Below are 27,305 nucleotides of genomic sequence, written 5' to 3'. Positions count from 1 at the left end.
TAGAGCGGACTAGCAGCTTGGCGCGAACTATACTTGAATATATTAAGTTGAGAATATATTGTAAAATGCATGAATTAATATGGCTAGCTAGTAATATATTATATTGTGTGGAAAGATTATAGATTTTACTGTTTTTTTATTATTGTGCATTTGGATTTCAATAAAGGTATGGATGAATTTATGGTGAATAATAAAGGTTTTTGTATAATTTTAATGTTGTTTTATTTTTTTATTCTATGCTAAAGTATGAGTACCAGTATTTTTTTTAGTTATTTTATGCTGTACCTACCTCTTGAGAGCACAGTTTGAGTGACCGGTAACCTGCTATTATTACGTTTTTTTTGTATATTCCGCAAAAACAATTACAATGGCGTTCATAGTAATTCTAGATTCATTTATTTTATTAGATGGTATAGTATTTAAAATGCGTAAAATATTTGCATAATATTTCGCGCTTTGCAGCATATAGTACAGATGAAACATATTATTTACGTTCCATTGTACGTAAATTTAGTGTTTACCTACTTCTAATCACTTTACATAAATTAAAATAAATAGTTGATTTTGCAGAGATTTTTATTACGTTACATAATCTCTAAGTAAAAATATAAAAATACTTTTACATGAAAACACTCGTGATTTGTAAGCAGTTTTACCAGAGGACACTTTCTATTTTCTGTGCATTATTGTTATTGTCACTTGTCAAAACGTCCAGTTGTCATTGTGTAGTTAAATCGGAACGTAGTGTCAGCCAAAATGGTATCCTTAATGAATGTTTTGTTGCGAAAAGCAGCAAATATAGGCCCTACGAAGGCTTTACTGAAGAATTTGCCAGCAGTTTACAATGTCAAGTAAGTGTTTGAAAGGTTTTTGTGACGAAAAAAATTATATTAGACACTTTATTCGGTGTTACAAAATTATGTAACATTTAAGGTTATAATTCGATATTTTTACGTGTAGATTATAAAAAATCTATATATTTATTCGTATATTTAAAGCTCTTTACTTTCGTTTTCTAGATTTTGTGAAAAGTAATTCTAGAATCGTGTTAGGAAAGTTAGATTTAAAGAAATTGTTATTGCGCCTTAAGTTATTCTGCCAAATTGTAATAAGCTATGTTGTGATACATATTGTATAGAAACTGTTGCCTATGTGAGATATAATAGTCAAGCATTTTGAGATATGAAGAGTCGAAGTAATCTCAATTTTGGAGGATGATGACATAAATGTATCATGCTATTTCAGCTCGCAACGCAATGCCAGCAAATGGATGCCGGACAAGGACTGGATGGAGCAGTTCCAGGGTCCGGTCATGTATCCCGATGACCTGACTGCTATGCTCCAACACCCACCTTACAACAGTATGTTTTTAGGAATATTGACTTAATACAAGAAGCAGTGATAGCCTAGTGGTTAAGAAACTAGAACCTCTTGACCGAGGCTGGCTGAATTACATATGGTGTGACCAGTCCTCAGAGTAACATTTGTGAAGATATCCATGGACCTAATCAGATGGACTGTATGCTTGTCTGTTACTTCAGTCTGATAAAAAACAAATGTTTTCTAATTAATATTAACAAATGAAGGTGCTAGAACGTTTTGTGGTAGACGACCCTCGTGGCGGAGCGGCCACCATACCAGTCTGATGCGCAAAGGGTCCCAGATTCGATGCCCGGCCAGACAGACGTCTAAATGATGAATTTAGATTTCTGTTTCTGGGTCTGGGTATTTGTGTATTTGTCTATGTGTGTGTCCATGGCACCCACAACACAGGGAATCCTAGTGTGGGGCTGTGAGTGTAGAAAGCGTTTTTTTTTTGTGGTTCGACTCTAACAGCACTCTAATAAGCTGGAACGCCTCGAAAAACTATGTCTCCCTTACCACACCCTTCAAACCAGAACACAGCAACGCCTAACACTGCTGTTATTAGGTAGAAATAGTTGTGACAGTGGTACCGCCGGAGTCGAACCACAAAAGGTTCTACCACCTTCAGAATCTATATGCACTAGTAAGTAGTTACTTAACATACAATTAACGCTTCCCGTTTGCAGGCATCGTGGCCCCAACAGAGAAGCAAGTGCGTAACATGATCCTGAACTTCGGGCCGCAGCACCCCGCCGCTCACGGGGTGCTCCGACTTGTGTTGGAGCTGGAGGGTGAGGTAGGAATTGACAACTTTATACTTAGCCCTGAGTAAGAAACAATGCCTCTGAACAACTTTCAAAAGTAATTTTTATTGTCTTCTAAGTGTTATGTTAAAAATTAACATATTACTAGCGCTACTATGCTTACACTGATTTTAAAGTGAAAAAAAGCCCTAAAGGTTCGACTCTTAGATACCAACATCACACCCTTTTCTGCCAATGATAGCAGTGTTAAGTGCTGCTGTAGGGTAGAAGGGTGTAGAGACATAATTTATTTGAGCTTTCCAGCGTAGTCCTCGACCAAATGGTCAAACTCAGGTAGGAATCTTTATCTAGGACTGCTTGCAGATATTCATCGGTAACATGAGCCTCTTACCATCAGGTGCACTGCATGCTTCTTTCCTATTTTTTTTATAATCTGGTTTTATAATCAGACAAGTATGCAGTCCACCCGATGATAAGTAGCTTCTGCCGCCCGTGGACATCAGTAATCAATCCCAGATAAGATTAGATTCCTACCTGCGATTAGCCACAGATGCGCCGCTTCTCCTTGAGGTTCTACCACCTTCAAACTTCTTCCGACATACCAGATGAACTGAATGCTAGTTTCCTACCAGAATCTAATACCAAAAAACTATATTTTTTTCAGACGGTCCGCGCAGCCGACCCCCACATCGGTCTCCTACACCGCGGTACAGAGAAGCTGATAGAGTACAAGACCTACACCCAGGCGCTGCCGTACTTCGACCGTCTCGACTATGTCTCCATGATGTGCAACGAACAGTGCTACAGCCTCGCTGTTGAGAAGCTGCTCAATATTGATATACCGCTCCGGGCGAAGTATATTCGGAGTGAGTATATTGTTTAGTATTTTGAAAGTTGCAGAACCCTTTGTGGTTCGACTCCGGCGGCACCAGCGCCACACCTATTTCTGCCTAATAACAGCAGTGTTAAGCGCTGCTGTGTTCCTGTTTGAAGGGTGGGTGTTGGGGATTTATAAAAAATATTAAAAGAAGACAAACATGTCAAACTGTCGCTGAATCCATTTTATTTCGAACTCTTAAAACAAGAAAAAATCAATATAATATTTTTAAAAGTCAAAGACAAAACCAAAGACTACATCTTCTTATACACATATAGAACTCCTTCTAAACAGTGGGGTAAGGGAGATATACTTTTCCGAGGCGTTTCAGCTTAGTACGCATTTGTAGCCGATGTGTAGGCGACGGGTTGATTACAGTTGTCCATGGGGGCAGTAGCCATTTACCATCAGATGGACTGAATGCTTGTCTGCTACTCCTATATTATAAAAAGAATCTATATATTAATACGTTGAGCAAAAACTTTGTGGGGTACAAAGTTTTACGAACATTACGCGGACGGACGAGTATGAAATTTGCCACAGTTACAGTTTATAGAGAGAAGAAGTGCAGAATCCTGTTTTTTTTAATTATGCATAGAAAGTACATTAAATAAATAAAAAATCATTACACACACTACCACGAATTTGACACAAACACATACATATGCATATACTCTATTGTTTACGGCAGTGTTTCCAGATGCACTGTGATTACAGTAGATTTACTGTATTTTTAAAAATTTGCTCCTTTTCTACTGTATACTGCATTGCGGTCTGGAAATCAAGATTTTTTTTAGAATTACTTGGTTTATTAAATGAAAACATTGTTTTTCTGAAGCGAACACATTGTTTTAAAAACATTGTTTATCTAACTTACATTTTTATACAAAGTGTAAATTTTACAAAATATACAGTGTAGGAATCTACCTTATTTAGTTACATTGTTATTTTATATAATTAAAATTATGGTCAAATTTCGACCATCGGGTGACCCTTACCTAGTAGAAATGTTGTAATAATTGTGTAAATTTTATTTTTATGTTTTCTTGCGCGTTTACCCTCAATATTTACTCACAATATCATACTTTCCTTATCTACATTAAGTTATATTGTTTTTATTATATCTTAGCGCTCTTCGCGGAGATAACCCGTCTCCGGAACCACATAATGGCGGTCGGCGCCCACGCCCTGGACGTCGGAGCGCTGACCCCGTTCTTCTGGCTGTTCGAGGAGCGCGAGAAGATGATGGAGTTCTACGAGCGAGTGAGCGGCGCACGTATGCACGCTGCCTACATCCGCCCGGGGGGAGTCGCGCTTGTGAGTAGCCTAAACCAGCGTTTCCCAGCCTTTTTCAGTCCACGGACCCTTAGGAAATCAAGCACAGTTTTCACGGACCCCCTTAATAAAATAAACAGCAAAATAAACGGATTAGGTATTTATTTTAGTTATTACAGATACAAAATTTTTTTTTTTTTTTTTTTTGTGTTAGCATCTGCGATCAGTCTGTCTGCGACTATAAACAGATGTGTTGTGAGTCTTATAAGGCTTGTAGGGAACTGCTCCCAGCGGAGCCGACCCTTTCTTTATTTTCGGACTATTAGTCACGCGTCATCGAACATATCCCGCCGCTTTTTTAGGCGACGTTCAGTGACTGCAGTTGCCAGCTGCCCCGTCAGTCGGTTGGGGTGACTCTGTAGGCGTCTTTTATATTTTTCTCCATGAATTTCTATTTCTGTTTTTACCATGGGTATGTTCAGGATTTCATGGACCTCTGTTGTTCTACTAAACCAAGGTGCATTTGATATTTGTTTTAAGATGTAATTTTGTACTCGTTGGATGATCATAACATTAGAGGTACTTGCCGTGCCCCACAGCTGTATACCATAAGTCCAAATGGGTTTCAGTATTGTTTTGTATATGAGCAGCTTGTTGTCAGTGGATAGTTTTAAGTTTCGTCCAAGTAGCCAGTAGAGACCCTTAGATTCTAGTATTTTAGATTAATTTCATCCCTTTTTGTTTGGACGTGTTTTTTCCAAGTGAGTCTACGATCCAAGTGCATGCCGAGGTACTTTACAGTGTTTTGGTGTGGTAGTTGGACGCCATTTAGGCTGACTGGTGATCAATCGCCCTTTCGGAGTGGGAATGTTACGTGCACTGACTTAGATACACTAGTTGCAATCCTCCATTTGGCTAGCCATTTTTCAATTTCGTTTAGGCTGTTCTGTAGGACCTTAGAAGCTTTAATCGGACAGTTGTTCGATGAAAGTAGAGCTGTGTCGTCAGCGAAGGTTGCTATGGTAACATCATCGTTTTGGGGTAGATCGTACGTATACAACGTGTATAAGATCGGTCCCAGCACAGATCCCTGTGGGACGCCTGCAGATGTTTCATGAAAACATGAGGTGCAGTCACTTTCCCTGACTTGAAACAATCTATCAGACAAGTACGATTTGAGGACATTATAGAATGTGTGTGGTAATGTTGCTTTTATTTTATATAGCAAACCCTTATGCCAAACTCTGTCGAAGGCTTGTTGTATATCCAGGAAGACTGACGAGCAATATTCTTTTTTTTCCATTGATTTTCTAATCACTCTGCAGACTCTGTGTACCTGTTCTACAGTCGCGTGTTCTGGCACGATTACGATTCTTACGGCGCCAAGATTTGAATGCGGATCCTTATAGATCTCGACGAGACAAGACGAAAAGTAAGAATAAAATTTTTTGATATCTCGCTTAGTTTTCGAGATATCGATATTTAAAAATCGAAAAATAAAATAAAAAAAATTCTTTTAATGATGTATTTCGATAGATTTTTGGAAAAGAAAACGAAAACAAAGAATATTTTTTTTCGATATCTTGCTTAGTTTTCAAGATATTAATAAATACATTATTAAAAATGTTGGAATTTTATTGGAAAAATTTTTTGAAGATATATTTTATCCTTTATCATGATTATCACTATTATTATGATAATAATAATAATAATAAAAAAAAACCTAACCTAACCTAACCTAACCTAAACCTAACCTAACCTAACCTAACCTAACCTAACCAATACCAATTCAAATTTCAATCACCTCTAACTTCGTTGTCCCTTGCCCGATTTCTAATTATTTTATACCATCGTACTCGTCTCAACGATACGTTTTCGCACATACTACTTCCGTTTCTCTCCGTTTTCTAAATTTTTAAATATAATTTTCTCCGTTTTTCAAAAATCAATTTTTGGTTTTTCTCATTTTCCTCCGCCGTTTCTTAACGAATTCTCTTCATTTTTCTTCTACCGTATTCTGCACGTCCTCCCCTATCCGGAGATACCAGTCGCACCCGTTTCCGCCACGCCGTTCCTCGGCAATTTCACTTTTAAAACGCAAAAAATCGAAATTTTCGAATAATTTTTGAGTATCGATATCTCGAAAACTAAGCGAGATATCAAAAAAAATTATTCTTACTTTTCGTCTTGTCTCATCGAAATCTATACGGATCCGCATTCAAATCTTGGCGCCGTAAGAACCGTAATCCCCCCCGTGTTCTTTCCTAAAGCCAAACTGGTGTTCCGGGATGATTGACTTCTCTTCAATGACGTGTGATATTCTGTGAAGTAGTGACTTCTCCAGAAGCTTTGACATTATCGGCAAGAGGCTGATAGGTCTGTACGATGTGATCTCATGAATGGGTTTTCCAGGTTTTTGCAGCATTATAACATTTGATACTTTCCATAGGTCTGGAAAGTATCCAACTCTTATTACTGCATTGAATAACATCGTTAAGTACACCATAACTTTACGCGGTGATTCGTTAAGGACCTTTTTGTCGATCATATCGTATCCCGGGGCTTTATTGCTCTTAAGTGACTTGAGGTTTCTATATATTTCACTGGGTGTCACTAATTTCAGAGGTATGTCCAGTTGGGGATCTTGGCTGAGAGTGAAGTCGATGTCTGTTTCATCCGCATCTGGTGCAGCATCGTTTGGTGTAAATACTTGGCTGAGGTGCTTAGCAAATGCCTCTGCTTTTTCTTGGGCAGTTCTAATCCACTGACCGTTTGGTGACCGTAAAGGTGGTGTTTGTTGTAGTGGCCGACCAAGGTTTTTACAGGCTTTCCATAGTGAGTAATTGGTGTATTTTGTTGCTGTTAGTCCTTCCAGATAGCTATCTACAGCAATATTGTTTGCTTCCTTAATAAGCGTCTTGAGTTCTTGGATGGATTTATTTAGTTTCTTTTTGTCACTTGAGTGTCTACTAGAATGCCATACTCTACGCAGTCGTCTTTTTTCTAGTATTTTTTGTCTTATGGATTCCGAGTATGTTTTACTCTGGGGGGAGCGTTCGGTGACTTCAGGAGTGGACCTCCAACAGCATTCCTGTATTACTGAGGTTAATATGCGTACGGCGCAGTCGATGTCTGTCTCTGTTTTTAATGGTACATTTAGTTTTAAACTTTCCTGAACTGCTTCCCTGTAGGAGTTCCAGTCAGTGCGTTTATTGTAGAGTTTACCATTATTGTCCATATTTAGAACAGAATTGCCTATAGTCAGGATCACCGGAACATGATTGGTGTTCGAGTCCAAGCATGTTTCTATTTGATGAGACAGTCTCGATAGGCCTTTTACAATGAAGAAGTCTATCACATCTGGGAGGCGGTTTGGGTCTGTTGGCCAGTTGGTTGGATCTGTAGTTGAGATTGTGGTGAGATGGTTCTTGTCTATAGCTTTCTTGAGTTCTCTGCCTCTTGTGGTGGTAAGTCTTGAGGCCCAGTGTACATGTTTAGCATTCCAGTCACCTCCTGCTATGAAGCGTAGTCCCAGTGTTTTGAACAGCTCCTCATATTGCTCTTCTTTTATTGTATGCTTAGGTGGACAGTATATGGCGGACACATTAAACGTTCCATTTACATCTTCTACAGCTAATGTTGTTGCTTGTATATGGGGCTTTCTAAATTGTGGTTGTTCATGGTGTTTAATTTTTGACTTTATAATTATTGCCGTTCCTGCATGTGCAGTGCCATCTGGATGGTTTGTGGCGTACAAAAAAAAATAAAGAAGGTAATTATAACTGTTTATTATGAAAAATATGAAAAATAAAATAATTTAAAGGTTAGTACCTAGTTAAGCTGTAATCTCAAATCAGATGCTTGTAATTTGTTTCTGTATTTGTTTTTTGTATAAACAAGAGTAGACAATGCCTTTTCACAACATAGGTATGTGGTTGAAAATAGCAGTAAAGCGGCCCTTTTGCATTTAATGAGCGATTTACGTATGGTCCAGTGATGACACCGCGGACCCCCATACATATACTCGCGAACCACAGGTTGGGAAACGCGGGCCTAAACCACCCACAGCTGGGCTCCACTGCTGGGCCTAACTTATCCCACTGCTGGGCATGGGACCCCTGTCACAGTAGGAATGGCTTAGACTATACTTCTTAGGTGCTACCATAATAACCAAACACACACCGTCAATCTCACAGTGAGGAGGACTTAAGACACAGTGTTTATGTATTTCGATATTGACCTGACCCACACCTGGATTGATGACGTCATCCATCCATCAATAACACTTCGGCAAGCATTCAAGCTGCCGAGCTATTAGTGTGATATGGGGAGGCTTCATCGTTACCTATTACCAGAGTGGTCCCCTCAGAGAAGGGTCAGGGTCATTGCCAGAAGATGATGAAGATGATGAAGGCATAGCTCCCTGATCTCTCAGAGTGTGAAGGGTCAAGGTCATTGCCCCCTGGTCGTGGAGCGCTGACCCCGTTCTTCTGGCTGTTCGAGGAGCGCGAGAAGATGATGGAGTTCTACGAGCGAGTGAGCGGCGCCCGAATGCACGCGGCGTACATCCGCCCGGGGGGAGTGGCGCTCGTACGTAGTCTAGCCCACTGCTGGGGTACATTATCGCCAAATAGTTCCACTGTTGGGCACAGGTTTTCCTTTATAGTGATTTAGATCACATTCTATTACAGAGGGTTTGTTAGCACTGGCTTAAAAATCTATCTTATTTCTAGGCACGGGTCTCGTTTCAGAATCAAGGAAGTCCACAATGCATTAATTGTAATAATATGTTCAACTGCTGTGATCAGTATCAGTGTATTCGACTACTGGGCACGGATCTTCTGTCAAAATAGAACTTACTTACTTACTTACTCCGCTGGCGCAGCGACCCGAAGTGAGTCTTGGCCTCCGACACGAGATTTCGCCACTTGTCCCTGATTTGCGCAATCTCGAGCCAGTTATTGGCTTTAAGTTCGCGCAAATCTGCCTCGACCCTGTCTGCCCAGCGGTATTTTGGGCGGCCAACAGGGCGTCGACCATTTGGACGCCCCAAGTACGCGCGCTTGACGCCGCGATCCTCGCTCATTCTTACAACGTGGCCAAGCCAGCGAAGACGGTGGGATTTGATTACTCCTATGATGTTAGGCTCGGCCACTAGATCTTCAATCTCTTCGTTTGTACGGGATCGCCATTCCCCACTATCGGACTGGACTGGTCCCAGAATCTTCCGTAAAATTTTTCGTTCTGCTACCAACAGCCTATTTTCCTCCTTTTGTGTGAGTGTCCACGCTTCACACCCGTAAATAAGGACGGGCCTTATTACGGTTTTATATATTCGGAGCTTAGTTCTTCTACTCAATAGCCTGGACACCAGAACCTTGTGAAGAGCTGCACTGCAACGTAGGGCGTTATGGATTCGTGTGCCGATTTCCTCCTCTCGTGAGTGTTTATCCGTAACAGTACAGCCCAGGTATCTGAATTTGGAAACCTGTTTGTAGCAGGTATCTCCAACGCGTAGATCTTGCAGTTGAGTTCGAGTGTCCTTATACCGCTTCATGTGGAGATACTCTGTCTTGTCCTGGTTGATTCTGAGACCCACCTTTTCTGCTTCTTTCTCCAGGATACTAGCGGCTTCGATAACTTCTTCACGGCTTCCTCCCAACAGAGCTAGGTCATCAGCGTACCCTATTACCTTATGCTTTCCCCCGAGTTCTATGTCTGAGTCCAGTGCATTCACTTCTCTCAAAACATACTCTAAGACCAAATTGAAAAGCACAGGTGACAGAGCATCCCCCTGCTTCAATCCGGTAACCACCGCAAAGTCGTCGGTCAACTCGTTCCCAACTCGGACATGCATCGTGCTGTCATTAGTAGCCACGATTATCTTGTCAACGAGTTCAGCCGGGATCTCTAGTTTCCTTAAAATTTCATAGAGAGCACTCCTATCTATGCTGTCATAGGCCTTTTTGAAGTCCACAAAAAGGGCATGGATATTTTGCGCGTATTCCCATTTCTTCTCCATCAGTTGTTTCAGGAGGAATATCTGATCCACTGAACTCCGGTTTCGACGGAACCCACACTGATAATCCCCTAGGATTTTTTCCGCGATCGGTTCTAACCTCGTCAGTAGGATATAGGATAGAACTTTGTACGCGCTCGGCAGCAGAGAAATACCACGGTAGTTAGTACATTTCTTTTTACTGCCCTTTTTGAGAACTGGGATGATAATACCAGTATTAAATGTAATAGAACACTTCGTCATTTTCAATTTTTGACCCACTATGAGCATGGGTCCATCTCACAGTGAGGAGGACTTAAGTCACAGGTATAAGGTATTGGGAAAGTGACTGGACACACACCTGAATTGATGACGTCATCAAACCATCAATAGCACTGCTAGGCCAGTATTTTCTATTAGTGTGATATGGGGAGGCTCTAGTGAGTAGTCTACACTGGGTATTAGCTATAAGGTCGTCCCATGCCGCGGCGTGACTTCGCCGCATGGCGCAGGGTTCACAGGCCTCGAGGGATCCCTCCTTACCCGGACAATCTCCTCAGTCTCCTTACCGGATCTTCTCAGTAGAGGTCGCGTTCCGATCCGGTAGTAGTTTAAGAAAATATTGTAACTGACAATTTGTAAGTGCCGCCGTTGGCCTATACAAAATAAATATATTTCATTTCATTTCATTTCAGTGGGTACACTGCCCACCGGTGTTGTGAACTGCCTTGAGGCAGCGGTGCAGCGTTCGGTCCTCTATTACACTGGGTGTTACTACCAACTCATTACTAAAGTCGTCACAATTTAATAGGCCCATTTTGACACATGCCATCCTAATGTCATTAATGTTTTAAAGTAACTTTGTAGTAGGCAGCTTACGACCACGTGACGGCTAGAGCTTGCGGCTTCGAAGCATTCGGAAGAAACCATAATCGATTGACTTTCAAATAATCGAAACTTAGAATTTCCAATAATTAATTATTTATCCCTTTTTCATTATAACAACAATAAAATAATCAAGACTTGTTTCTTAGTGAACGAAAAAAAAATACAGTGTACCAAAGAACGAGCGATGCTTTATTTCAACTTCTAAACATGATAACATTTCTTAAATAACCCTAAAATTTGCTTTCTTTTCTCCTTTTTATTAAATCTTTAGATGATTTAGAAAAATATGAAACAAATATTCTGCTTACAAACTATTAACTAATCTATACAATACGATGTGGGATTGTATTCGATTTGTTGTAAATATCGCTTTCATTGGTTATCGATTTGTATATCATATGCGCACTAAGCACTAGCGATGGCCTGTGTCAAAATTGGCGATGTCCACTAAGATCCATTGCAAAAATCCATTGATGGATCTTTTTGCACTTTTTTGTCCACTTTAATCCATGATACAGGATTTTATTCAATGTGGATCTTTTAGGACTAACGGGTGTCGGAAGATACATTATGAATAAAAACATACGAAGAAACATAACTTTTTTATGGCTCAATAACACACAAAATAAACTTAAATAGGGATCTTTTTATGTATTTTTTCTTTTGTGTGTTTTTGAGCCATAAAAAAGTTATGTTTCTTCGTATGTTTTTATTCATAATGGATCTTCCGACACCCGTTATTCCTAAAAGATCCACTTTGAATAAAATCCTGTATCATGGATTAAAGTGGACAAAAAAAGTGCAAAAAGATCAATCAATGGATTTTTGCAATGGATCTTAGTGGACATCGCCTCAAAATGGGCCTATTAAATTGTCACGAGTATAACACTCCCGCTTGCTGGACACACCACATACGTCACAAGGTATCTACTAGCTAGTGTCTCCCTTGTGCCTACATTTGCGTAACTGAACTAAGCCGAGATCCGTACTTGGTCAGCCGCAATCCTTGTATAACAAGAGACGGATGGCTAGGACACCAGCAATAACTTCCTCTAGCAAAGGCGGAGCGTACGTCTAGGCAAGTAGCAACGGTAACCAAAACTGTGGGGGGTTCCATAATATTTCTGCACTATGTTTGAATGATGATATATTGTTCTTTCAGGACATGCCCCTGGGTCTAATGGACGACATATACGAGTTCTCCTCGAAGTTCGCCGAGCGGCTGGACGAGGTGGAGGACGTGCTCACCACCAACAGGATCTGGGTGCAGCGGACCAAGGACATCGGGATCGTGTCCGCTCAGGACGCGCTCAACTACGGCTTCAGGTGTGCGGGGGGTACAGTGGGGTACGGGGGGTAGGGGGTCAGTTCCCCGAGCGGCTGGACGAGGTGGAGGACGTGCTCACCACCAACAGGATCTGGGTGCAGCGGACCAAGGACATCGGGATCGTGTCCGCTCAGGACGCGCTCAACTACGGCTTCAGGTGTGCGGGGGGTACAGTGGGGTACGGGGGGTAGGGGGTCAGTTCCCCGAGCGGCTGGACGAGGTGGAGGACGTGCTCACCACCAACAGGATCTGGGTGCAGCGGACCAAGGACATCGGGATCGTGTCCGCTCAGGACGCGCTCAACTACGGCTTCAGGTGTGCGGGGGGTACAGTGGGGTACGGGGGGTAGGGGGTCAGTTCCCCGAGCGGCTGGACGAGGTGGAGGACGTGCTCACCACCAACAGGATCTGGGTGCAGCGGACCAAGGACATCGGGATCGTGTCCGCTCAGGACGCGCTCAACTACGGCTTCAGGTGTGCGGGGGGTACGGGGGGTAGGGGGTCAGTTCCCCGAGCGGCTGGACGAGGTGGAGGACGTGCTCACCACCAACAGGATCTGGGTGCAGCGGACCAAGGACATCGGGATCGTGTCCGCTCAGGACGCGCTCAACTACGGCTTCAGGTGTGCGGGGGGTACAGTGGGGTACGGGGGGTAGGGGGTCAGTTCCCCGAGCGGCTGGACGAGGTGGAGGACGTGCTCACCACCAACAGGATCTGGGTGCAGCGGACCAAGGACATCGGGATCGTGTCCGCTCAGGACGCGCTCAACTACGGCTTCAGGTGTGCGGGGGGTACAGTGGGGTACGGGGGGTAGGGGGACAGAGGTTTGAATAATGTTAGCATGATATGGAGCTTCGAGAGTAGCGTGGGATTTGGGAGGTATCGAGTGGGGTACGGAAAGTAGTGCTTTGGGGGTAGAGAGATTCGAGGGGTAGAGTGGGATATGAAAGTTTGGGTAGAGGGCAATTCGGAGGGTACTGTGGTGTTAGGGGTAGTTGAGTATGTGAAGGGTGCAGAGTGTAATAGATATTGTAAAAAAATGTTTACTTTTATATATATTTTAATTTAATTGTATTGTTTTTTATAGTGGTGTGATGCTCCGCGGCTCCGGGATCAAGTGGGATCTGCGCAAGTCGCAGCCCTACGACGCCTACCACCTGGTGGACTTCGATGTACCCATCGGTACGAATGGTGACTGTTATGATAGGTGAGGAAAACGAAAGCAAAATATGATAAAAATCATTAAATTGTCTAACGTTAAGAATAATTTTATTGTGTGAAGTGTCGAAGCAGCAGAAAATGTATTATTAGTTCTTTAAAATCTATTTATTTATGGATTCTTCGTATGATTCTTTATAATGAGTTAAGATTATTTTTTCAAATGGACCTGACGTAGCTTCATGTGTGTAATTTGACTGCGTTAACTTCAAAAAAATCTAGATTACTAGAAATCGAGGAAAAATAAAAGATCCTAAACAGGCTAAGTTGATCTAGGGTATCCAAAACAAAAAAGGGTACTTAGCTTAGTTATTACATCGATGTAATAAAAGCCTACTGAAATTTTATGTAAACCAAAATGTATTAACCAGGTACCTCTGCCGCGTCGAAGAGATGAGACAATCCCTGCGCATCATCGAGCAGTGTCTGAACCAGATGCCGGCCGGCGAGATCAAGACCGACGACGCGAAGCTGACACCGCCCTCTCGCGAGGAGATGAAGGTACTCTAGTGTACTCTGTAGGAGATGAGACAGTCCCTCCGCATCATCGACCAGTGTCTGAACCAGATGCCGGCCGGCGAGATCAAGACCGACGACGCGAAGCTGACACCGCCCTCTCGCGAGGAGATGAAGGTACTCTAGTGTACTCTGTAGGAGATGAGACAGTCCCTCCGCATCATCGAGCAGTGTCTGAACCAGATGCCGGCCGGCGAGATCAAGACCGACGACGCGAAGCTGACACCGCCCTCTCGCGAGGAGATGAAGGTACTCTAGTGTACTCTGTAGGAGATGAGACAATCTCTGCGCATCATCGACCAGTGTCTGAACCAGATGCCGGCCGGCGAGATCAAGACCGACGACGCGAAGCTGACACCGCCCTCTCGCGAGGAGATGAAGGTACTCTAGTGTACTCTGTAGGAGATGAGACAGTCCCTCCGCATCATCGACCAGTGTCTGAACCAGATGCCGGCCGGCGAGATCAAGACCGACGACGCGAAGCTGACACCGCCCTCTCGCGAGGAGATGAAGGTACTCTAGTGTACTCTGTAGGAGATGAGACAGTCCCTCCGCATCATCGACCAGTGTCTGAACCAGATGCCGGCCGGCGAGATCAAGACCGACGACGCGAAGCTGACACCGCCCTCTCGCGAGGAGATGAAGGTACTCTAGTGTACTCTGTAGGAGATGAGACAGTCCCTCCGCATCATCGACCAGTGTCTGAACCAGATGCCGGCCGGCGAGATCAAGACCGACGACGCGAAGCTGACACCGCCCTCTCGCGAGGAGATGAAGGTACTCTAGTGTACTCTGTAGGAGATGAGACAGTCCCTCCGCATCATCGACCAGTGTCTGAACCAGATGCCGGCCGGCGAGATCAAGACCGACGACGCGAAGCTGACACCGCCCTCTCGCGAGGAGATGAAGGTACTCTAGTGTACTCTGTAGGAGATGAGACAGTCCCTCCGCATCATCGACCAGTGTCTGAACCAGATGCCGGCCGGCGAGATCAAGACCGACGACGCGAAGCTGACACCGCCCTCTCGCGAGGAGATGAAGGTACTCTAGTGTACTCTGTAGGAGATGAGACAGTCCCTCCGCATCATCGACCAGTGTCTGAGCCCCCCCAATTCTACCCCCAAGGGAATAAAATAGGGGATGAAAATATTACTTCGTAACGCGAGCGAAACCGCAAACTCGTATCATATAAAAAAGACATTACAATTAAAAATGTAATAAATGTCTATGTAAGAAGAATTTTTGTAGCAAATTTTAATTATCTTTCAAAATTCCACTGGCAGTAACTGCTTCCCATCAGGTAGCCACTCTACCTGAAAAGGTAAAATTATTAAAAGAATATAAAAAATAACAAATTTTTGTTTTTTTTGCCAGACCTCCATGGAAGCCCTGATCCACCACTTCAAGCTCTTCACTCAAGGGTACCAAGTGCCCCCTGGGTCAACGTACACTGCGATCGAGGCCCCCAAGGGCGAGTTTGGTATTTATCTCGTCTCTGACGGTGATTCTAAGCCCTACAGGTAAGAATTGTACTTTTGTCGAGGTGTAAAAGGATGGGGTAATATAGGTTAAGGGTTGAGTGGGTGTTATAATTGTGAGAGGAGGGGGGAGCGACTCTAGCGGACTAAGGGAGGTGCGGAAGGGGCGGTCAGCGGAAGCCTCCGATACTAGGGGCCAAACAGTTCCTAACTAGCTAAAAAAATTTTGTGACAACCAAACAATCCGTGTAATGAATCAGCAAATGTGAATCAGCAAAAAAAACGGCATCATACGTATTTTTCATCAGACGTGCGTGGCGGAGCGGTCTCACCATACCGGTCTGACGCGCAAAGCGTTATTTATTTAGCAAAAGACGTTATTTATTTATTTAGAATTATTAAAATTCAATTTTGAGTTAATATCACCTTAATTAAAAAAGGGTATGAATATTAAAAAATCTCTCTTTTTGCCAAATTAACAAAATATTTTTCTTTTTAAGATTGGGATAATACCCAATTTCGAAATACCCACTACCCCTCTTCTCTCATATTTAAAGAACTGTTAAGGGGATGAAACATGGTTAAGGGTCTAACATCAAACACAGGGGATGCTGTGTGATATTGGCTTTGCAACTGTGTCGCTTTTTAATGCATGTATTATGTTATAGTCCGCGCCAAACTGCTAGTCCGCTCTGAAGTTGTTGCGAGCAAGTGTAGTCATACAATTTGCTATGGCGACGCGATTCATTTCTATATTCAGAGTATAAAAGTAAAATATAAATATAAAATAATAAAAATAAAAGTGTTCGTAAAAAATATGAATATACTAGCAGTACCCGCTGCTTCGTCCGCTTTTTGTTCACTCCTAAATAGTGTAGCTCTCTGATTGTGAAAGAATTTTCATGATCGGTTCAGTATTTCCAGAGATAAGACAAACGAAAGATAAACAAACAAACAAAGTTACAAACTTTATAATATTAGCATAGGTGAAACTGCAAAATTGCATGGTATTCTTAACCGACTGCGGAGGGTAATGTTAAAAAAATTTAAGTACTGCTAGTTAAAAATATTTTAGTGAAATTATAATTCATGGCAGGACTAAAACGATTTATATTATTATAAAATGATTGCAATAAATAAATTTTACTCTTCGAAGTAAAAGGGAAATAAAGAAATGTACAATATTATGATGTCATGATAAAAAGTAAAATACCCAAACAATAAATTGTAAAGTTTTCGTGGGTGATCCAGTGGTGAAGTCCATAAGTTTTGGTGATGGTGATGGGATGGAACCTGTGAGTGATTGTTATTTATTTATTTATTTATTTAAACTTTATTGTAAACCTAGTGGTTACAAAGGGCGAACTTAATGCCTAGTGGCATTCTCCACCAGTTAACCCTTGTTGATGGAGAAATGTTGTGGTGGGTGTTACGTTAAAAAACAATGAAAAAAACAATGCAAAAAAGGGAAATGAATATATATATACGAAAAATATATACAAATATATATTATATACATATATATACATAAACAAATTTACACATATTATGTAATCTTAATATATCAATAAATATAACAATACCATAATATATACACATATAAAATACATATACAGTATATATAAAATCATATACCTATTATAAAAGTTGAACACAGCTTAGTTACTGGAGTCAGACAGATAATGCGCGCGTACTTGTTTTTTAAAGGAGCACACGATAGGTGCTTTTCTAATATCTTTGGGTAGGGCGTTCCAAAGCAGTATAGCCTGAATGGTAAATGAATAATGATAAAAACCAGTGTTAACTGGTGGATTGTAAGCCTTGAGATTAGTTGATGAACGAAGTACTCTGTCATGAGTTTCACAGACGTACTGAAAACATTCCTTTAAGTAAGGAGGAGAAGAATCGTGGCTTAGAATGGAATAAAGTACACATAGAATTCTGGAGTAACGCCTTTTGCGAATAGGAAGCCATTTAAGTTGGCGACGATAATCAGAAATATGATCATACTTACGCAGACCGAAGATATACCGGATACAGTTATTTTGTAGGCGCTCCAGCTTATTAAGAAGTTCTTCCGTCCGGGTAGCACACATCACCGAAATCCATAATGGGAAGAACAAGCGATTGAACGAGCATGAGTTTGGTCTGAGTTGAAATGAAATGTTTGTATCTGTAAAGCGAATGCAAAGTGGCATGGACCTTTTTGCTCACAGAATTAGTTTGCTCTAGCCAAGTGAGCTTATGGTCTTTAAGCAAACCTAGATTTTTAACTGATTGGCATAGGGGGATTACATTACCATTATAAAGTATAGGTTGTAAAGATTCATAATCCACCTTTGCCAACAGTCGCGAGCCGCCCACTAGCATTGCTTGACATTTGGAGGGATTAACAGCAACGCCATAACGTATCGACCAGTCCCATACAGCTTGCAGATTATCATTCAGGTTACAGATAGCATTTTGGAGATCATTAACATCGGAAAGCATATACAGCTGAAGGTCATCTGCATACAGATGGTACGAACAGTTAAAAGATTTAGTGATCGAATTAATAAATAATGAAAACAGAATGGGAGAAAGTATACCGCCTTGCGGCACCCCACTATTGAGCTCAGCCCATCCTGAGCGTTCATGCCCAGAACAAACTGCCTGTAGGCGGCCGCGAAGATAGCTTGTAAACCACGCGACAGCCGTAGGCGAGAATCGTAAAGAGGACATGATTGCAATAAGGATATCGTGGTCGACTGTGTTAAAAGCATTAGAAAAATCAACAAGCACCAGCACTCCCACTTTTTTGCTGTCCATTCCTCGTCTAATATCATCGGTAACCTTAATAAGTGCAGTGATGGTGCTGTGACCAGAGCGAAACCCGGACTGAAACATATTCAGTAGGTTATTTTTAGAGATAAACTGGGAAAATTGCTTATGTACACAGACTTCCAAAACTTTTGAGAGAAACGGAAGAATAGAAATGGGACGGAAATGACTAGGCTGTGTAGGATATTAAATTTTTGGAAGAGGGCGTACTAATGCTTTTTTCCACGGGGTAGGAAATTCGCCTGAACTAAGTGAATAATTAATAATATGGGTGAGTACTGGAAGGATATAGTCAAGGATGGATACAATCATAGTCCTGTTAACCTCATCACAACCTATGGCTTTAGATTTAATAGATATCACAGTCTTTTTCACCTCATCGACGCTGACTGGAAAAAAACTGAAGACTGAGAGAGAAGGAAGCCGCATTGAAGCTATGGAAGCAATGGTTTGTGAGCGGATTATGGGGTTCAATGATGAAGTAGAGGAGAAATGAATGTTAATATCATTAAGAGTAAGGGAAGAACCGTAATCCATTGCAGGTGGTTTACAAATACCGAGAGATTTGAGAAATTTCCATATATTAGCATGAGAAGAGTCAACGATATTATCATGAAAATATGTATGTATATTATATGAAAATATATATGTATGTTATGTATATCTACAGAACTGTATGCTACCCATATGACCATATGACATACCCATGTGAACCCATACGACATTGTCATGCTATGACCCTTTCAGATGATAGCTTTTGGACCCATAGGCTCTTTCCACCACTGATGTGTGTGTGCTAAGTTATGGATGTGTGTTAAATCCAATAATAGGTTTGCCATAATAATAATTTTAAATCCTGATACTGATTTTTTTTAACGAAATAAATTATCGTTGGATGTAAAATTAATTAAAATTCATTTTAGTCTACGAAAGTTCAAAATTTGACAATTATTGCCCCGAAGTCTCAAGTCATCAGTCTAAAATCATATATTGCCCAGAAACAAGTCAAAATTGGAATTGTAGTAGGGACAAAATAGCTGAGATTGATTTTATTATTAACGGGCGATAGTTTATTAAAGATTGATATTACTGTTATTAATATTTAATCCATCCAATTCTTACCTACCAATAGAAATTTAACAATTTGTAATAGGCATAAATTGTCAAATGTCAAACTCTGTTATATAAAACATTCGATAGATTGGCTATTAATAACGATAATTTACGATTACCTCACCCGTATTTTCGGCCTTTTGGCTAAGATCAAAGTGCCACAACAAGACAACCCGTGCCACAGGTGGTGTCAGATTCGATTCCCGCTCAAACGAAAATTGTAACGAAGTACGTTGTAGCTATAGTCTGATTCATAATTAGGTGTCCAAAATGTAAACAAAGAAATGTCACTGTCAAAATTAACAAGAAACAATAACTTTAACAAACTCAACAAAAAACGAAAACTTTATAATTATTCACAATTTAACAAACGCGCTATGAAAACGATAATACATTCGAGTTCAATAACAATCACGAAAATGAATAAAATCAGCTACGGAACTTAAAAATGACGGCACAAGAAATGATGGTTTACGATTGTGTTACCATTATCACATTTTAATTTTCTACCATAAACCTTGTTTTTTATTATTATTACTGTATGGAACGATATTGAGGTAATATAAATATTAGAAAATGTGAATTGATCTTAAATTATTTAGATTATTATTTTATTATTGTTGTATTAATTTAATATTGTCATAAATAATAAACTACCATTTGAAACGTATTTTCTTGATAGGTCAACACCTTTGTTTACATTTTGGACACCTAATTATGAATCAGACTATAGTATCCGCCCTGAATTTAAATGATCTGTAGCTATCTTTGGGTGTACATGGCATGTAATATACTTCTGATCATAATTGAATCCTGTGTGCTACATATCATTAGTAATATGCATTTTGAAATATACAAAGGCAATAATACTTTCTCTTATATCTCTTCCCACCTTCCCGTTTTCCCTCTCTATCTTTATTTTTCTTCTGTCCCTCTTTATCTCCAATCTTTTCCTACTCTCCTCTTGGCATTTCTCTACTCTGCCCTCTCACTTCTGTTCATATCTTCTCTTCTATAATTTTATCTTACTACTACCTCTACCATTACTATCTATCTCTAGTGTCCTGTCACGTGACCTATTCATATCTATTTTCCTCTAACCTCTTATCATAACTATCCTTTATACTATCTGTCCCTATTTCTCTACTCTCCCCTCCTCTCCTCTCTCTTTCTTATTTCTGTCTCTTATGTCTCATCGTCTCCGAGGCCTTTTGCTATCACTGCTTCTCCCTCTATCTCCCTTAGGCTCAATTTACATTGTCGCGGAATGGAATGGAAGCTAATTTTTGCAAACAAATTCTGTATAGCATAATGAACTTTATGTCAATGTGCTCACCTTATACCCTATACTCAACAACCCTACTAATAAAATAGATTCCTAAGCCGTTCTCCACTACCATTAGCGCTCTATCTATCTACAGATGCAAGATAAAGGCGCCAGGCTTCGCTCACCTCGCAGCGTTGGAGAAGATCGGTCGGCATTCGATGTTGGCGGACATCGTGGCCATCCTCGGGACATTGGATGTCGTGTTCGGGGAAATCGATCGATAGATGTGCGGGCTGGGACGTCTGACTGTAGGATAGAATGCTGGGGGGATAATGGGGGGGGGGGGTGAATAAAGATGTAATAGGCGACGTGTTTAAATGTAACATCCTTGTCGAAAATAAAATGGCATAAATATTTACACGGAGTTACATTTGACAAAATCTCAATATTGTCATTTTGTCAAATGTCAATATCGAATTTGACAGATTGTCATATGTCACTTTGATAATGAGTGTGTCGTTAAATTTATATGCCGATAAGGTTTTATCGCGATCATCAATATTAAAGCGTAAAATAAAATCTTATGAATATTAATCTATATTCGATGTGTGATGAAAATATTCATAAAAAAATATTAAAAATACATTTGTTCTTATTAAGATTATACTTTTTTCGGTTAGAAGTACGCAATAACACGTTACGTAAGTACGCAATAATACGTTTTCGCTACTCAATAATAGATGGCGCTATTAGGTATTAGAATATTTACCTAAGAATATTATTTTTTAACAGTAATTCTATTTTACAGTCAGATCATCCCTAAAACAAAATCAAGTAGCAAATCAAATGTAATGTTATTGTAAATGTTTACTTTTAAGTGATAAATAATAAATTATTTGTTAGTAAAACATTTTATTTTTCAATAGATATTATGTAGTAAATATTGAGATTGCTTCAAAATATGTGTTTATTTTCATATTGAACTACTTTCAGCGCGCTCTTGATAAGATTTTTAATCAACTTTATTTTTTATTATTTTACAGAATATTCTATGTCTAATAAAAAAATTATATGTTTATGGAGGCATCAAGTCACATCTATTTCTACCCTATAACAGTGTCTTCTGTTTGGTTTGAAAGGTGTTGGTAATCTATTTATAGGATTTGTGAGTCAAAAAGCGGTGCAGAATTCGAACCCCTCTTTTAAATTGCGATAAAATAATGAAACATTAAGTTCTAATTTAAAATGCCTTGTATTTATTAATTAAAATTAAATTATCTTTTATCTAATTATCTAAATTTATCTCTATCCAATTCCATAATTACGATAATTAAGATTATTCCAGTGGAAACCTGAATTTACTTTGCAAAATTGGTTTGAATTGGCTGTTCCTGTGAAATGGTAAGTTACAAAATTTATCAAAATTAATTTCAATTTTTAATATTTAAATATATTTATTGCTTTTTAAAATATATATTAATTTCTTTTAAATACGCATAACATGTGAAATATTTACTATGTTTCCTGTACTTTGTAATATTTATGTAATATATAATATTGTTTAAAGACTTTCACAATATGTTTTATAATATTTATGCTTTATATTGTGCTGAGGCAACTGCGATTTTTATTCAATTTGTCATCAGAATATTTCATTGAAATGTTGGGTTCGACTCCCGGTTGAGTAATCCGAAAATTTGAGGTAAAAAGTAAGTATGTAGGACTAGATAATCGATAAAGCGATTGTTTATTTTATCATGTTTTTTTATATACGTATACAATATACATGTATTATATTTTATGTCATTTTATATTTTTTCCTTTTACTATATTTTCATAATTTTATAATATAGACAATTATTATACAACAAATATACATATTTGTCATATTTCAGTCAATTTAGAGTTCATTTACATTTATATACAGGGTGATTTTTTCAAATTGGCCTTCAGGGCCAAATCCGAAACTAAAAGGAATAGCTAAAAATGTTGAAAGGCCGATGCCGACGCCGATGTTGACAAAAAGTATCTGCATAAACTGCATCATTACATTTATTTTTAAATCTGTTCTCTAGCCGGGAATCGAACGAGTTCATTTTGAAAAAAAAACTCACCTGTATTATTCCACCATCGGATAGTGTTGCTTATAAGGATAAAATTCTGGAAAGTAATGATAAAAAATAAACTAAAGGTTTTTTTCAGGAAAGCTCATTTTGAAGAAAATACAATTTTCTTTCATAAAAGAACTTTAATAGTTATGTCAGATTTCTTATTTAGTGGTCATATTAAAATACTGGCATCTACTAGTGAGATGTTATAAGAAATTTCACATATATTTTCTATTACAGGTGCAAGATAAAGCCGCCCGGTTTCGCACACCTCGCGGCGCTGGAGAAGATCGGGAAGAATCTTTTTTTTTTATTTTATCGTATAACCTAACGATTAGGCAGACGTGCTACCTGATGGAAAGTAGTCAACGTCGCCTATGGACATTTGCAACACCAGAGGAGTCGCCAATGCATCGCCGGCTTTGTATGAGAGCTCTTTTTGCACCTTTTTTGAAGAGCCCCATGTCATAGCGCTCCGGGAATACCTCAGGAGGAAATACATTCCACGTCTTACACGTCCGCGGCAAGAACGTCCGTGCAAACCGAACCGTGGAGGACCGCCACGAGTCCAGTTGGTGTGGATGGAACTTCATCCTTAGGCGAGTGGTGCGATGGAGGAATGGTGACGTAGTCACCAGGTCAAATAGTTCCTCGAAACACCCACCATTGTAAAGCCGGTAGAACACACAGAAGGAACCTATGTCCCTCCGCAAACTCAAAGGTTCTAACCGATCGGAGATCACTGGGTCGTTGACGATTTGGACCGCGCGTTTCTGCACGGAGTCAAGTGGGTTAAGTTGGTATTGGGGCGCCCCTGCCCAGAGATGTGAGCAGTACTCCATGTGGGGTCTCACTTGCGCCTTATAAAGCAGAAGGAGTTGCCCCGCGCTGAAGTACCGCTTCGCTCTGTTCAAGACGCCCAGTTTTCTTGATGCCAACTTCGCCTTAACATCCAAATGACCCCGGTACTGCACGTCACACGATATGTCAACTCCCAGGATCCCCACACTTTTACCAATGGTGAGCGGGATACCTTGGAACCGTGGCGCTATGATGAATGGGGTTTTTTTAGCGGTAAACGCGCAGACTCGTGTCTTCGTGGGGTTAAACTCAACAAGGTTAAGTCGACCCCATGTCGAGACCTGCTCCAGAGAGTCCTCGATTTCAGACACAAGTCGGATTCTGCTTTCTTCCACGAGAGTCCGAGAGGTATTTGCGCGGCCTGTATACATAGCGTCTCCCGTACTATCATCTGCATAGCAATGTATGTTGCCTACTTGTTGCAACATATCATTGATATGCAGAATGAATAGTGTGAGAGATAGGACTGAGCCCTGGGGTACGCCAGCGTTTACAGGTTTCGTGTCAGAGCAGCATCCGTCGACGACGACTTTGATGTGCCGCTCCGACAGAAAGCTGGTTGCCCATGCGCATAACCTCTCAGGAAGACCGTAAGATGGAAGCTTCGCGAGAAGGGCTCTATGCCAGACCCGGTCAAAGGCCTTCGCGATATCCAGGCTAACCGCCAATGCCTCACCATTGCTCTCAATGGCTTGCGCCCATCGGTGTGTGAGATAGTCTAGAAGGTCACCAGCTGAACGGCCCTTGCGAAAACCATATTGATGATCGCTGATCAGCTGGTGATCCTCGAGGTACCTCAGGAGCTGTGTTTTTATAACACGCTCCATCACCTTTGAGAGCAGGGAGGTTATCGCTATAGGCCTGTAGTTGGCCGGTTCACTGCGATCACCCTTTTTAGGGATCGGATGTAAAGCCAATGCTAAGGCTAAGGGGCCCCGAGGCCTCCATAGAAGGGGCCCCCATAATATAGAAAATTATTTTAAATTTCGAATGGTCACCTTGTAAGATTTTCTTCGAGGCCTCCATAAAAAAGGGGCCCCAATAATACAAAAAATACTGATATAACTTGAAAGATTTTTCCAAACAGTATGAAGAGTATCGTTCAAAAATGTAATCAATTTATTTGTAGGCCATAAAATTTAAAATATTTGGAAAAATAGCTCCTTTTAATTCGAAAAATAATGAAGGGCCTCCTCTTATTCCTTGCTCAGGGCCTCTACACCTCTAAAGGTGCCCTAATACTAGACGTAACAAGAGATACAAATTAAAATTATCAACATTTACGTGAAAGGTCTATGTATGTACACATAATATCGAAATTTCAAAGCGATATTATCTCTAGCGGACTAAGGGGGGGAGGGGTAGTCCACCCCGGGTCCCCAGGTATGGAGGCCCCCAAACAGTGTTTTAGCAAAAAAGGTCGTCAGATCAATCAGTGAAAATAAATGGTCACCGGAATCGTATTTGTCGGCGAATAAGTTATGTACTTTTGTAATTTTGTGAAATCAAATCAAGTTTTTACACTGGGGGCCTAAATTCAACTTTCCGCCCCGGGCCCCCGACTACCTTAGCCCACCACTGGATATTATTATTATTTTTAATAACATAGATGTAGCAGACGAGCATGCAGTCCACCTGATGGTAAGTGGCTACTGCCGTCCATGGACATCTGTAATCAACCCCAGATAGGATTAGATATTCCTACCTGAGGTCGGCCACAGATGCGCTGCTAGCCCTGAGGACTAAGCTGGAACGCCTCGGAAAAGTATGTCTCCCTTACTACATCCTTCAAAACGGAACACAGCGGCGCTTAACACTGCTGTTATTAGGCAGAAATAGGTGATATATGCTCATGAATTTACGCCTCTTATTAATAATCTATGTATTTTTAAACCACCACCACTGTGGAGTCGAACAACTAAGAGTACCACAACCTCCATATTTATTTTGGCAGAACAATTACGGCATCACCGAGGGGTGATACTAGAGGTAGTATAGTCCGCGTAAAACTGCCAGTCCGCTCTGAATATAGAAATCAATCGCGTCGCCATAGCAAATTGTATGACTACACCTGCTCGCAACAACTTCAGAGCGGACTAGCAGTTTGGCGCGAACTATACTTGTATATATTAAGTCGAGAATATATTGTAAAAATGCATGAATTAATATGGCTAGTAACATATTATATTGTGTGGAAAGATTATAGATTTACTGTTTTTTTATTATTGTGCATTTGGATTTCAATAAACGTATGGATGAGTTTATGGTGAATAATAAAGGTTTTTGTATAATTTTAATGTTGTTTTATTTTTTAATTTTATGCTAAAGTACTATAGTCGGGCCATAAATCATTTTTATCAGATTTCTCGTTCACACTTTTTTTTTTATAATATGGGAGTAGCAGATGAGCATTGAGCATGTAGTCCACCTGATGGTAAGTGGCTACTGCCGCCCATGGACATCTGTAATCAATCCGAGATAGGATTGGATACTCCTACCTGAAGTCAGTGCTTAACACTGCTGTTATGGGGCAGAAATAGGTGTGGCGGTGGTGCCGCTGGAGTCGAACCACAACGGGTTCTACCACCTTCAAAATAACTTATGGGCATACCGGAAGCACTTCTAGTGTTGTGTGTAACAACAAACGGATTTGTCGATAATAGCACGTAATCAAGGATTGTTAAGGAGATACTTAATGCAAAATATTTTTAGGATGTATTTTAAAACGTCCTTTAATAACATCCATATTTATATTTTTGCATAATTACATTAGTCATCAAAGAATCGACCAAAAGTCATCAAGAAGTGTCCTTTAATTATAGCTAATTGTGTCCGAGCGGCATCCCTTTATCGATATCGAGTTGTGCGGCATTGTCACATTATTTGACGTCGTCTTTTATGACTCCGGTCGCACGTTCGTAATGGCCCGACTATAGTATTTTAGTAATTTTATGCTGTACATACCTCTTGAGAGCACAGTTTGAGTGACCGGTAACCTATCTATTATTACTTTTTTTTTGTAAGTTCTGCCAAAAAAATAATTATAATAGCGTTCCTACTAATTCTAAATTCATTTCTCGTATAATAGTTAAAATGTCTAAAATATTTTCTAGCTTTTCTCTTGTTTTTATAATATTTCGCGCTTTGCAGTATGTAGTACAGATGAAATATATTCTTTACATTCCATTGTACGTAAATTTAGAGTGTTTTACCTAATACCTACTTCTAATGACTATACATTACCTTATAATAAATGTTGATTTTGCAAAGAGAGTACATTACATTACATTGTAAAATCTTTGTGTAAAAATATAAAAGTTTTTTTCATGAAAACACTCGTGATTTGTATGCAGTTATACCAGAGGACCTTCGATCACTAATAAGAACAGAGGACCCTTTCTATTGTCTGTGCAGTAATGCCGTTGTTGTTG

General features: G+C 40.3%; 1 protein-coding gene across 1 annotated transcript; it reads left to right on the top strand.

The window, feature by feature from the left end:
- Positions 1–690: 690 nt before the first annotated feature.
- Positions 691–21,535, top strand: LOC140756953 (NADH-ubiquinone oxidoreductase 49 kDa subunit-like). The gene is made up of 10 exons (XM_073092494.1): positions 691–851; positions 1,246–1,361; positions 2,052–2,161; positions 2,794–2,995; positions 4,136–4,323; positions 12,330–12,493; positions 13,581–13,700; positions 14,083–14,212; positions 15,602–15,747; positions 21,060–21,535. Exons 1-10 carry the CDS (start codon positions 757–759, stop codon positions 21,187–21,189), a joined length of 1,401 nt encoding a protein of 466 aa, XP_072948595.1. The 5' UTR covers positions 691–756; the 3' UTR covers positions 21,190–21,535.
- The last annotated feature ends 5,770 nt before the right edge of the window (positions 21,536–27,305 follow it).

Source organism: Epargyreus clarus, unplaced genomic scaffold (genome assembly GCF_041222505.1).
Source record: "Epargyreus clarus isolate Ecla_fem2 unplaced genomic scaffold, WU_Ecla_fem_2.2 ptg000036l, whole genome shotgun sequence".
Lineage (NCBI taxonomy): Eukaryota > Metazoa > Arthropoda > Insecta > Lepidoptera > Hesperiidae > Epargyreus > Epargyreus clarus.
The sequence above is the reverse complement of the archived record's forward strand: the minus strand, read 5'-3'. Positions and strand labels throughout refer to the sequence as shown.

Excerpts from the sequence above, each read along its gene's own strand:
- LOC140756953 (XM_073092494.1), top strand. The coding sequence starts at position 757 with ATGGTATCCTTAATGAATGTTTTGTTGCGAAAAGCAGCAAATATAGGC. Across the intron at positions 4,324-12,329 it reads GCCCGGGGGGAGTCGCGCTT|GACATGCCCCTGGGTCTAAT; the intron begins GTGAGTAGCCTA and ends TTGTTCTTTCAG. Across the intron at positions 12,494-13,580 it reads GCGCTCAACTACGGCTTCAG|TGGTGTGATGCTCCGCGGCT; the intron begins GTGTGCGGGGGG and ends TGTTTTTTATAG.